The 13,232-nt window shown below is 35.3% G+C and overlaps 1 protein-coding gene across 12 annotated transcripts in view; it reads left to right on the forward strand.

Annotated features, from left to right (window-relative positions):
- The window catches only part of CFAP47 (cilia and flagella associated protein 47), a 262,430-nt gene that overhangs the window by 136,005 nt on the left and 113,193 nt on the right, over positions 1-13,232 (forward strand). For 7 of the 12 annotated variants that reach the window (XR_015284086.1, XM_086879766.1, XM_086879776.1 and 4 more), the window contains one exon: positions 4,751-4,888. Coding sequence is in view for 11 of the 12 variants with exons in the window: in XM_086879766.1 (XP_086735892.1) it covers positions 4,751-4,888 (138 nt within the window). In the remaining variant the exon portion in view is untranslated. The remainder of the gene's footprint in view (positions 1-4,750; positions 4,889-13,232) is intronic. The other 5 variants (XM_086879767.1, XM_086879777.1, XM_086879775.1 and 2 more) reach the window with 1 other exon arrangement.

Genomic DNA, 13,232 nt, shown 5'->3' on the forward strand with positions numbered 1-13,232 from the left:
TCAGCAGAGTGCAGTGGGGGAGGTGCTGGTATGGCCCAGCATCCACATCCATCCATCCGTCCGTCCATCCATCCATCCATCCACATCCATCCATCCATCCACATCTATCCATCATCCATCCATCCATCCATCCATCCATCCATCCATCCATCCATCCATCCACATCTATCCATCATCCATCCATCCATCCATCCACATCCATCCATCCATCCATATCCATCCATCCATCCATCCATCCATCCATCATCCATCCATCCATCATCCATCCATCCATCATCCATCCATCCATCCATCCATCCATCCATCCATCCATCCATCATCCATCCACATCCATCCATCCATCCATCCATCCATCCATCCATCCACATCCATCCATCATCCATCCATACATCCATCCATCATCCATCCATCCATCCATCCATCCATCCATCCATCCATCCATCATCCATCCACATCCATCCATCCATCCATCCATCCATCCATCCATCCATCCACATCCATCCATCCATCCATCCATCCATCCATCCATCATCCATCCATCCATCCATCCATCCATCCATCCATTCATCCATCCATCATCCATCCATACATCCATCCATCCTTCATCCATCCATCCATCCATCCATCCACATCCATCCATCCATCATCCACCCATCCATCCATCATCCATCCATCCATCATCCATCCATCCATCCATCCATCCATCCATCCATCCATCCATCATCCATCCACATCCATCCATCCATCCATCCATCCATCCATCCACATCCATCCATCCATCCATCCATCCATCATCCATCCATCCATCCATCCATCCATCCATCCATCCATCCATTCATCCATCCATCATCCATCCATACATCCATCCATCCTTCATCCATCCATCCATCCATCATCCATCCATCCATCATCCATCATCCACCCATCCATCCATCCATCCATCCATCCATCCATCCATCCATCCACATCCATCCATCCATCCACATCCATCCACATCCATCCACATCCATCCATCCATCCATCCATCCATTCATCCATCCATCCATCCATCCATCTGCAGTTGGAGCTCCAGGCTCCTCTTCCCTTCCAAATTGTGGTTTCATTGTAACATTAAGAAGAGGTGGTGAGAATTATAAACAAAACAATTCGCCTCTTTATTAAATGCTACAAAGCCATATAAAAATGATAATTGACAGCAAGATTTACCATTTGCTCATTTCTCCTTGGTATCAGTCTTAAAGCTTATCCTCATATCCTCATTTTATTTTTTTTCATTGTTGTAGGGAGCAATTAATTTAATCCTAGTATACGAACAACTAGTAGGATTTACAGAAACTACTTAGAATTTACATGTCTCATCATAGAGATTTTCCTAGGAAAAATAGAGAGATTATAATGTTTTGTACTAACTGACAGTAAATTTTATTTTTTTTTGTCAGTAACAAAACTACAGGAAAAAGAATTGGCCAGATAGCTGCATAAATTACACTCATCTTGTTAATTTATCTTTTCTTCTGTGGAACTTTTCAGTGGGAGCAACTGTACATAGATTTCATAGGCCAGAAAAAAAAACCCCCAGGAAAAGATAAATACCCCTCCTCCTATGCCCAAAACCTTATTAAGTTCATGTTGGTGTATTTAATCCACAAGCCAAATGTTTCTTATCTTTTCAGATTTGTGTGATGAATTCTGTGGCCTTAGAGCCTTCTGTTCTTTTTTCCAGTTAAAACATTGGGATACTGTGGACTTCTATCATCTCTCTGCAGCAGAAAGTAATCATGCACACTATGTATCTTTCAAATATTCCATTTAAGTTATACAGAAAGGGAAGCAGTGAGCATTTCTTGCTTTCTTAATTGTATTCATGGATACAGATACAGGAGGTGTGTAGTATAAAGGCAATGAGTCAGTCTAACATGGGGTGTTGTAATTACAATTTTATTGAGAAATAAAACAGCCTGCCTCCTTTTAAAGGGATGCATTTTTGTAGGAATAGAAAACAAGGCTTTGATATTAATATGTTGACTGCAGTTGTATAAATTGTTTCAACACTGGCTAGTAAAGCTAGAAAATATGCAATGAAGTTTGACCAAGAAAGCTTTTAAAGGAATGATGTGTCAGCAAAAAGATTTGCTCTTTGATTTATGTAAATTTTAATTATTAATTTTCAGCATAATTCTAGAAATACCTGTATTATTGCTTTTAAAAGTTTAGGATCATATGTGCAAGTTTAGTGTCATATATATGCAAAAGAAAAACTAAGGAGTCTTGTTTTCTAAAATAGATGATGATGGCATAATTTTGTGGCCAGTTGGGAACTGTATCTCTGGATGTAGATAAAATCTGGTTTGGTCTTGAATGTATGCTTTAAAAATTGTCAGCCATGACATTTTGGCAGGTTACACTGTTGTGTGACGTGTGACAGAGAAGTCAGAACTGAGCAACTGGATTAAAAAAAACCCAACAAGACCCCAAACATTGAGGAGTTCTGTGCATGAAAAGATTATCATTTTTCAGCTGTTTTGTAGCATCACTAATGAAAAGTGAGATGCATTGATAAGTAAAAGTTCTGTAAGATGACTGTGCATTCTCAGCCAGAAGATCAGAACTTTCTGTGTCAAAGCTCTTTAAAAGCAGAGGAGCCAAACTCAGCAGAATCACATGAAAGACGTAAAATTGCTTTTTGTATTTTTTATTTGAAATCTGTCATTTTTGATGCAGTTTCTGCACATTTCCAATGTATTATTTATGATTTCATAGAGTACAAAGTATTTTTTATTACTCCTCATTGTATAAACTCTTTTTCCCATCCTGCAAAACATGTCTTGACAGGAATATTTTTGTAGCCCATAATTTGAATAAATTAATGTATTTATGTATCAGCTGCTGTCTTAGGATCCAGTAGGGGTCAGTGGGTTGCACTGGAGAGTATTCTACCAGGAGAGTATTCTAATTAGGAATACTCCCTAGGAAAATGTTCTACTCTAATTTGTAGACTTAAGTCGTGCAAGTCATACTATGTATTGTCCTCACTGATAAGGATTCTGCAGTTTAGATTTGACATGAAATTAATACTCTTTTTTCTTTTGTCATTTGCAGTTCTTGTCAGGAATGATTTTATTTATTTTCCCCTACTAGAAAAAAAATCAAATAGCTTTGATCCAGTCATAGATATTTGATGCCTGTGAAAATTAAGAAAGGCGATTTATGAATATTTTAAAATTAAGCAGATAAACTGAGTTATGAAATTTATGCCATCTGTAGTAAAACTCATTACTTTTCCTAGGAATACTTTGGCAATTTTAATTGAGAGCCTTGCACAGATCTGTATTCACCACATCAATTCAGCCACCTTTATCGATCAAGATTATAACCTCATTATTATTAATTCTGTTTGTTTGAGATCTGGTTTTCATAAAGGAGGAAAATGGAGTGTCAGCAATTATACCACAATTCTTCACTGATTTTTTGATCATGCAATTGGTGGATTATCAGCACGGTGGTTTAGCAATTCAAGTAGTTTTTAGTTACCACAGTCCCCCTCACAGCTCTTGAAATATTCTTGAGTATTAGTAATTTATTCTGTTGGAAATTTTCAAGCATTCTAATATTTGCTGCAAATAAAAATTAATTATTCAAGTGCTTCAGCAAATTATTTTGATGCTTTTGAGACTACGTTTTGTACAGAGAACAGAAGTCAATCTTTGTTTTACCATCTCATTACTTAAAACTGTGATCACTCCTGTTATGTCCCTCTTCTCCCACACTCATATATGGACAATTCATGATTCTGAAATACAGAAAATTGGTAAAAAAAAAATCCTCCATGATCACTGGAAGGAAGAACTGTGAGGAAACATTACTAAAATTTTAAAATTAAGTGTATTAAAATATTCTTTACTGTAAGAAGTTGGTAGAATTTATAAATGTATTGATTTTCAGCATTTAGCCAAGAATTTTTGATCAACTTCAAAGGTATGATTTTGCAATTTTTTAACAATTTTTTGCAATGTATTTGAATATAGATGCAAGTAGAATGTTATGTGGTACTTCCAAAAGTTTGTATAGATTTAAAATTTTTAGACAGAGGCACAAAATGGAAGAAATTAAACCTGCTAATTAAAGCCAGTATATCAAATCTTCCAGAATAACCTTAATGTTATTTAAAGGCACCTATACATACTAGATTTTGTGTTATTAAATAGATATATGGCAATTTAAAAATTCAGGATTTACAGTCTCTCCATATTTTATCTTCTTGACATCTTTGATTACAATTTAACGTACAATACAAAAATGTATTACAGGAATATTTTAACTGTTACAGTTATTCTCTTGTAGCACTAGAATGAGACACTGTTATTTAAAAAGAAATTACAGAAACAATCAAGATTATGGACAGAAAATTGAGCTTGGAATAAGATTTAGTGACCACCATATTTTGTAACTTTTATAAAGTCCTTGTTTGTATTGTGTTTCCTACTACTGATCTTTTCCAGGTGCTCATTATGGATCTCTTCAGGCAAGTAGAAGAGCCCTTTGAGGACAAAAAATGGTTAATTTCCTTGCACTCACTCAAGAGATATTTTTTAATATCATAAATTATAATTGGGTGGCTGACACCTGGAATGGAAGTTTTACGTTATTTTGTATTAGTTTCAAGCTGAGGAAATACCTGTACATGTCTGGCAGTCTGTTTTTGTGAGACTAATGCCTGGGTAATACAACACCTGGTATCTATTTGTTTTAGGTGTAATTTCATTTGTTGCTCAAGATGAGGACCAACAGCAGCCTCAAGGCAGCAGCTCACCACAGAAGACAGATGGTAAAAAGGCCCTTCAGAAACTGTCAGCAGGGACTCCACAAGCTCTTGATGCAGGTAACTTTGGTATGTTTGTTATTATGGATGCATATGTTGTCAATTTTTATAAAATTGTATCATAATGTGTTTTAAAATTAAATGACTATTTAGTATGCACAGCCTACAAACAGTGTATGAAATTCTCCTTTTATGCTTTTTTGAAACATTTTTATGAAATGTGAAGCTGTTTTTTCCTTTTTTTTCTCCCCTCTTTTTACAACAATGTCACTGACTTGCTTCTTGTTGGAGAGGGTCAGAATGCTTTTAATGCTTTCTTTGTAGCTCTCCAGTAATAGTGATGGTGCTGATGTCAAAGCAAGCCTTTTCTGGACTTCATATCGCTCTACTTCTTTTCATTGTGAAAAATCTTTCTTATAACAGTGAGTCAGAGATAACTCCTTTGGTACAATGAAATCAGAAAGAGAAAATAACAGAATACCTACTTACTTTCATATTGTCACCATCTACTTTATTCTAAGCAGTATCTGCATTACTTTTGAGATTTCAGGTGTTCCAGAAGAATACTTCTGTGGTTACACCAAGTAGACAAAGCCAGATTTTTTGTGTTTTTAGATTATTTTCTCCTCTTTCTTATTTATGTTTGCAAGTTTAACTTTGCCTACAGAATCATGTTCTTTATCCTTTTAATACCCAATTTAGTATATATTTAAATTATCAAGCCTTTTTTTTTTAATGATTAAAGAATATTTCTTGCAAGGAAAGCCACCAAGGAAAGTTTTAAACTAAAAAAGTTGGTTTACTCAATATTGATTCTTAGGAAATCGAGAAGTTCTTCAAATTGGAGGTCTCTTTGTCTTTATGACTGTATTTTCTAGATAAATTGAAAGTAGAATTTATCAAGATATAAAAATAATTAGAAGCTAATTTTATCAATAAATTAGAAAAAAAAAAGTCAATTTGAATACCAGAAATTCTGTTCTTTTATAGTCTATTAATATCTGTACAGCAACAGGGAAGTTGGTTGACATTAAAACTCAGCATCTAATTGGAACTTTACAAAAGAAAGATTTTAACAGAGATTAAATTAAGGTGATATATGCAGATAGTAGAGACAAGAATTATAAATTTCCAGATATTAAGTGGAATTAATAATAAAAACAATATAAAGGGTGATTCCAGGTAAACAGGAGATAACTTATAAATCTCTTCTGAAAGTCTGAGAATATTAATGAAGTTAGTTAAGCTGCAACTACCCAAATGAAACATTTCTTCTTATGAGGTATTTGCAAATTTAGGAATCATCAGTCCAAAACTAGCAGCACAGCCAAACACAAAGGATGTAACTGAAAGTAACTGAACATAGAAGGTTAAGCTGGAAAATAATTTAGGAGAGTGGATGTCTCAGTACTGTTCTTGTCACTGATGTGAGGATGCTGTTCATAGGTAGAAAATCCAATGTGTCTTCATGGTTTGCTGTTATCATTGCTGATAATAATTTTGCTCCATTTGACTCCCCAATGACAGTGTGAAACTGACTGGTCCATTTATGCATTTAAAACAAATTTTAAACATGTTTAACACATTAAAGTACAATAGATTAATACAATAAAATATCAGTCTAATAACTTGCTGAGAGGAGCCAGGTAAGCAGCCCCAAATCATCTTCCTCTTCTGTTGCACGCTAATTTACATGGAAATAATCACTCCCACACAGAGAATCCCATTGGTAGCTGGAGCAGTCTGCACACCTTATTCCTATATGGCTGCCTCAAGTTATTTCATCTTCTCTTTAAGTTGCTATTTTTGTGCAACTGTAGTTTTATATCTTTGTCTTATTGTGACCTACGTGTTTCTAGTAAACTGTACTGACTCAAGCTGCAGGACTGCTGGCAATGTTTAGGGCATCATTAGGATTGCTTTCCTAAGTGGACTTAAAGTAGGATGTGACATGACCCTTCCCTAGTACCGTGTCACTTAATAAAAGGTTTTTTTCTTCTTCAGTGCAGTGGATATACCCTTACAATACTCACATCACAGGCTTCAATCTCACCTTTAAACCCACCAACTGCATTTAGTCATTTCACAAAACATTATCTGTCATCACAAGCGTTTACCTGTACCAGACATCTGTACCTTTTGCAGCTGGAGAAAAGTACCTGCTGAAAATAGCTAAATAGACACGGAATGCAGCAAGATCTGGTATAAAATACGTGATAGTCCTCTTCTGAAATTACTTCAAAGAGGAACTAACAAAGTCTTAACTTTATCCTTCATAGTTTTCTTCTACACCAATATTTTTTGCAGCAGTTTTACATTAAAATTAATCATTGTATGACTTTTCATAGTAGAATGAATGATGGATGTTTCCAAGATTTAGGATTTATGAATTGCAAAGTGAACACCAGTAGTAGAATGAATACCCCTTGAATTTGTCCAAAGGCATTACACAGCGAAGAAGTGAGTTTTGAAAGTGAGAATCCCCAGAGCACTGGAACAGAAAATACTGGACTTCTGATGCAGAGAAAATACAGACTAAAATCAGTATAGTTCAAAACAAATACGAGGTTTTCCATAGCTGAGTAAGATTAGGAATAAACACATTACACCAAACTTTTGTGTCTTGCTGTTAGTCAGGGAAAATTATTCCTTTTAAACATAGTAGAAACTGCTACCTTGTTATGTACTCCTCAACATTCAATATCATCTCTGGGTACACATACATATGCATTATGTAGATATAGATATTATTATTTACCTTTTTCCTTTTTTAATTTCTTCAAATTGCATTGTAAGTAGGACTGCAGCAGCAGATGTTCATTTCTAGATGAGCTTTCATACATTCTTTTCATAATTTCCATCAAAATCACTCATTATGCTCTTCCAATTCTTCAGAATCTTAGGATTCTGAAATTTGTATTTTTCTTCTTTTTCAGTTGTATTAACAAAAAAGCACATTTTGTTCTTGCAGTAAAAAACACAGCAATTCCTCGTGACAAATCCTTTTAATGCTGCCTTGTACAAGAGGGGAAAAGAGAAAACAAACCAAAACCCAAGTAGAAAAATGTCTGCAGAGCAGATGTAGTGAGGGGGGCTTGCCCCTTTCTAAATTGGTGTGGGGCTTTACTTCTTTCCAAGACATATTTCTGTCTTTGAAGAGAAGAGGTCCTAGGGTTTCTTTTCTCATGGGAACCAAAAGTAAAACAAGGCTAAGTGGTTGCTAAGATTGAAAATAGAATGCTGCTTGTCTTTCATGTAAGATTGATCTTTAGATATTCCTATATTATAAAGTGCTAAAATCAGAAATAAATGTTAGCCATTAATAGGTATTTGTTTCACAGTCTCAATAAATGCTACACTCCTCTGATAGCAGTGAAGCCTCCTAAACTCCCAAAGTAGAGGGAATTTTTCTGCTCTGGAGTTCATGGTAACTTCCTGAACTGAACTGGCTGAATGCTCCTGTGTTGTGCTCTTTTCTGTGCAGCCCTTGGGCCTGCACAGGGAGGGTGCCTGGCTCAGCTCCTGCCAGTCCCACTCTGCTCCCCAGGAATCATCCCCTGGCACTGGGAGTCGAGTGTGAAGTTGCTGTGGTTTCTGCAGTGGCTAAAGCCTGCACTGCAACTGCAAATCCCCCTCTTGTCTTCCAGCATCCCTCACACTCAGCAGCAAGACTCAGCACAGACCTGGCATTTAAACAATAGCTTTTAATGTTCCTGCTGGCAGTGATGTCTCACAGCGTTTGTACAAGACTGGGCAGTTTTGTATGGGCTGTCTGTGGTGGCTGCCCGTTGCCTTTATCCAAAGCTTGTACTTCCCATTTTGTTTGTCTTAGGGAATGCATTTAGATTTTTGTGTCACTGCCAAATTTTTGAATTTCCTTGTACTTGAAAGGCTAAACATCAGAAAGATACACAACTTGTGAACAGGCCGTGATGAAAAAGCACAGTCAGAGGGGCCAAGCCAGACATTCATTTTGGCAAAGCCTGGTTTAATTGTCTTTTTAAACCTAATTTATGCTTCAACCAGGCTTTCAATGACAGGCAATGTTTTCTAGCCTAAGCTGTCATTTCAGTTCTCATGAGATATCTCTGATTTGAGTGTCTTTCCTGTTGAGTTTAAAAACTGCTTCCAAGTGACTCTTCAAGCAACTGATGCCTTTGGAAGGTAACAGTGCTTGCACATGTGCTTCTGGACTTTCAGGCTTGAAATCAATCCCTGAGGGCTGAACATCTGTGGGAGCATTATGAGATATTCATATAAGGAAAATAGTAAAATAATGTCTTTTTCTAGCAACTCTTGAAGTGATTACGGAGTAGCAATTGTAGAAGTGATTAAGAAGCAAACAGTACTCAGGATGGCAAAAATATTAAAAGTTTAGCATTTTTTCATTATAATTTTTTAAAACACTCATAAGAATTGAGTATGTGATGGTAAATGGTAGGATTTATTCAGTATTAATGCAGTAAGATGTTTCACATACCTTCAATAAATTAAAATATAATTGATACATCTCACGTGCATATTTATTTCTGGAGTTAATGTATTTTTAAGAGGACTTTTCTTTAAAATCAATTTGAGTTATGAGCCCATAAATTTTGACTGGGTAGTTAAGCAATTTTTCAGTCCAATCTATATTCTGTATGTTCATGCATGGTGTGTTCCAGCTTCAGATTAATTTAAGTCTCCCTCTTCAGGGAAAAAATAAAGACCTACACAGACAAAATAATCCCTGTGTAAATTGCATGCATATTTGCAAATTTAAGATACCAAGCACAGCTGGGTTTGTTTGTGGGGTTTTTTGTTGGTTTTGTTTTTTGTTTTGTTTGTTTGTTTGTTTTTCTGTGGTTTTTTAATAGAATTTTTGCATCTATAGCTATACTTATGCCAATGAATACAAGCTTTGGGGAACGGTATAGCATATGTAGAACATTAAGTATTAGACTGTTTTATGATTTTTTCCTTTGTTAAAGAGATTGTTCAGTTATTGCTAGCTTTCTCAGTAGGTTCCCTCCTGCAGAACTGCAGTCTGCTGGATGTTAGGAATTTTCCTGTGCCCTTTTGTGACTCAGAACAGCTTGATTCTCCCAATAAACTAACAAGTTGTTCTGAGACAATTCACATATAGCAATGCTTAAAGGACCTATGGCCCACATGGAATTTTGTGGGGTATGGTACTGTCTGCAATTAAAAATCTGTGCAAACAGTGCAAGGTAGCCCATTTAAAAATATTAACAAGAGCAATCTGTAATAGCTCACAAAGTAAGGCTGCTGCTGAACTTTAGGTTGCATCACCCTTCCTGCAGCAGGTGTTGTAATATTGCTATGTTGAGAAGGCAGTTAATGTTGTATCTGCACTAAACACACATTAGTCACTCCTCTTGTAAACCTGTACATCTGTATATTTTTGGATATCATAGCATGTAGGATTGCATTTGCATATAAAGAGATTAAATTTTATTACCCAATTTAAATGTCTGTGATGTGCATTATGCTTGTTTTGAAAGTCTGTATAGGCTGTAAACTGTATTACTGAGAAATACATAATTCTGTCATGTCTGGCAGACCTCAAATGTGTGTATATGGAATTTCATCAATTAATAGCCCATTTAATAAATAAATATATATAAATAAAAATATTTTGAAAAACAAAATCCATAGCAGAAATAATGAGTGAGGCTCACATGTCAGATCCTGGTGTAAGCCCTTACTAGTTATCTGTGACAGAAAACATTCAGAGTGATATAAAAAAATAACATTTTTGAAAGCTAAGAGGAAATGAGCAACAGAGCAGCAGCCTCCCTGCAGCCAGTGCCCTTGTTGTTATGCTGGAGCATTTGACATGCTCTTTCTAGGTCATCATTTTGCCTTTCCTACCTTGTCATGCTTACAAACAATTATTATTTTACCCTTTAGCAAGTAATGAATTATAAACACACAGAGAGTACATAATGGTAATGAAAAAGAGCACTAATATTTACCAGTTCCTTACAGTCATATAAGCATGTCTGGGGCTGGAGATAATGAGGTGAGGAGAGGATAGAGGGAAGGTCCCCATCAGTCTCCTCTATCATCCTTTTACAATTGCTGTGACCTGTGAAAGTGTTCACTGAGCCAGAAAACAGGAAAAAGTCAAACTTTATGGCCTGATACATGGGACAGTTCCATGGGAAGTGGAGTTCAAATCATACATGAGATTTTAAAAAAAGTCTTACAACATGGAGTTCTTTTTCTAGCTGAATAATGACTTGAATCTTTCACATTAATTTAAATATTATGAAACATTCAAATTAATCTTTCACAAAAAAGATATAAAATTCTCCCCAAGATATTTGACATTCAGATTACTGCATCATCAACAATATTATCTAAGGGTGAGAACAGCTTCCTTCAAGGTTTATGTTCAGTCCCTCAAGCAAAGGAAAGCATTGAATAAACATTCTCAGAGCCTGTTTGGACAATCTGACAGTTAAGCTAATTTGTAAATAGATTTAAAAATCCAGAGAAAAGTTTATCTATCTATCTATCTATCTATCTATCTATCTATCTATCTATCTATCTATCTCTACATATATCTATATATCTATATCTTTATATATTTTTATATATATATATATTTATTTATTTTAAGTTTCTGAAAACTATGCAATTCTGAGATACCAATTAAAACATTAGATTGATTCCAAATTATGTTTTTAATATGACAGGGAGTATAATTCCCAACAGGAGAAGAAAATAAACATTTCTCCTTCCAATCTAATTTCTTTTTCTTCTTCTTCCTGTTGCTATTGTTGTTACTGTTATTACAAGTAGTGCTAGACATTCATAACTAGACAAGCCTGCACCATGTACTACTGCTGCTGTCTGCCTTTGAAGCTAGAAATAGGTTGTTCTTGAAGACTATTTGTGATAAGGCTATTATAGTTGTGTCAGTAATTTTTTTTGTTAGTAAAATTCTCAGTTCATCTCAATGTTTTCTCATGCATGAGTTCTGTGCCCCTCTTAGAACCCCTCTCCCCCTCAGTAGCCTGCTGCAATTTGCTGAGGACTTTAATTTCTATAGCAGATGCAAAATAAATTTCCAAAAAGGAATTCTGGCTTTTATTTTATCCTAGACACTGGGCACACCTGCATTCTCAGACAATCAGTTATGAGGTAGGTTTGCTGAACTAACTAGCACAGGACCACTCATATTTTTACAGAGGAGGCAATATTTATTTGTTATGGTCTGTATTGTCTCTCTCAAAATATTTCTTCTGCTTTCTCTATGGGTGGAGTCCTAATTGTTCTTGGCACAACTATGAAATTTTAGGTGTTAGGGAACTATTGTTTCCCACTGTGGCAAAAGGCAGGTGATACTTTACACACTGTCATCAGACAGTGAGTGTTTGTGTGTGCAAGAAGCTTTTTTTCAATTTAGAATTAATTGTAAAAATGTGATTTGTATTTCTGGTAATATATTACAGTAAATTTGTGTCATTTAGGAATAATGTTTCTTGTTTCATAATGTGGTGTATACATTAATTATTATTGAATTTTAGAAAGAATTGCAGGATTGCTTTCACTAACTCCCCTGGATTTATTGGTTATCTACACCTTATTTGCCTGGGAATATATTGAGAAATTAGTAAGAACAACCTTATAAAGTTCAGCTACTGTAAACATGGCAGACAATATCCATGAAATTAATGAAGGGTTGGTTTTATTAGCATGGAATTGTATGAACATAAAGATCTTCTATTTGAAGATTAATGGAATTTTGCTTCATAGTTTCTTTTTATTATTGAAGACATAAATTGCTCACACAACTCTACAATATGTTTTCTGAAATCTAATGAAAATCTGCCCACTTCATCACTGTACTCAGGGTGCTATTTCATATAAGTGATTTTGTATTTTATGAATGTACAGAGAAATAAACGTCATTTTCCTAAAATGGCCTGGGCTCTCAGCAGAAATCCTTAATACCTTCATCAGGGAAGATGTTGCCTTTTCTGTGTGTGTGATGCTGCTTTGTCTTGCCTTTTTGCCTTTCCTTAGGAGAATAAGATGAAATGCCTACTCTGTCACAGAACTAAGAATGGAAAGTTATCCAAATCCCAATGAACTTGAAAGGTTCATTTTAAAATAAGAGGGTTATACTGAAAAAGAAAAATACACACTTGTCTGTTTTAATACCTTTGCATTTGCCTAGCTGTGTTCCTATGAAACACTGCAGTAAGACTGGATGAGGGTTGATGAAATGCTTTTGGTTAATTTGATATTTTTAGCAGACCCACAGTATTTTGAAAAAAAATATTTTTGATCTGTAAATAAAGTTTTTTGGTTTTTTTTTCTAATGATGGCTGCCAGGAATCACTCACTGGGGTGCACAAGTATAATTTCTATAATACTGGGCTGTCTTCACATAGGATAT

This window comes from Cyanistes caeruleus, chromosome 3 (assembly GCF_971803275.1).
Source record: "Cyanistes caeruleus chromosome 3, bCyaCae1.hap1.1, whole genome shotgun sequence".
Lineage (NCBI taxonomy): Eukaryota > Metazoa > Chordata > Aves > Passeriformes > Paridae > Cyanistes > Cyanistes caeruleus.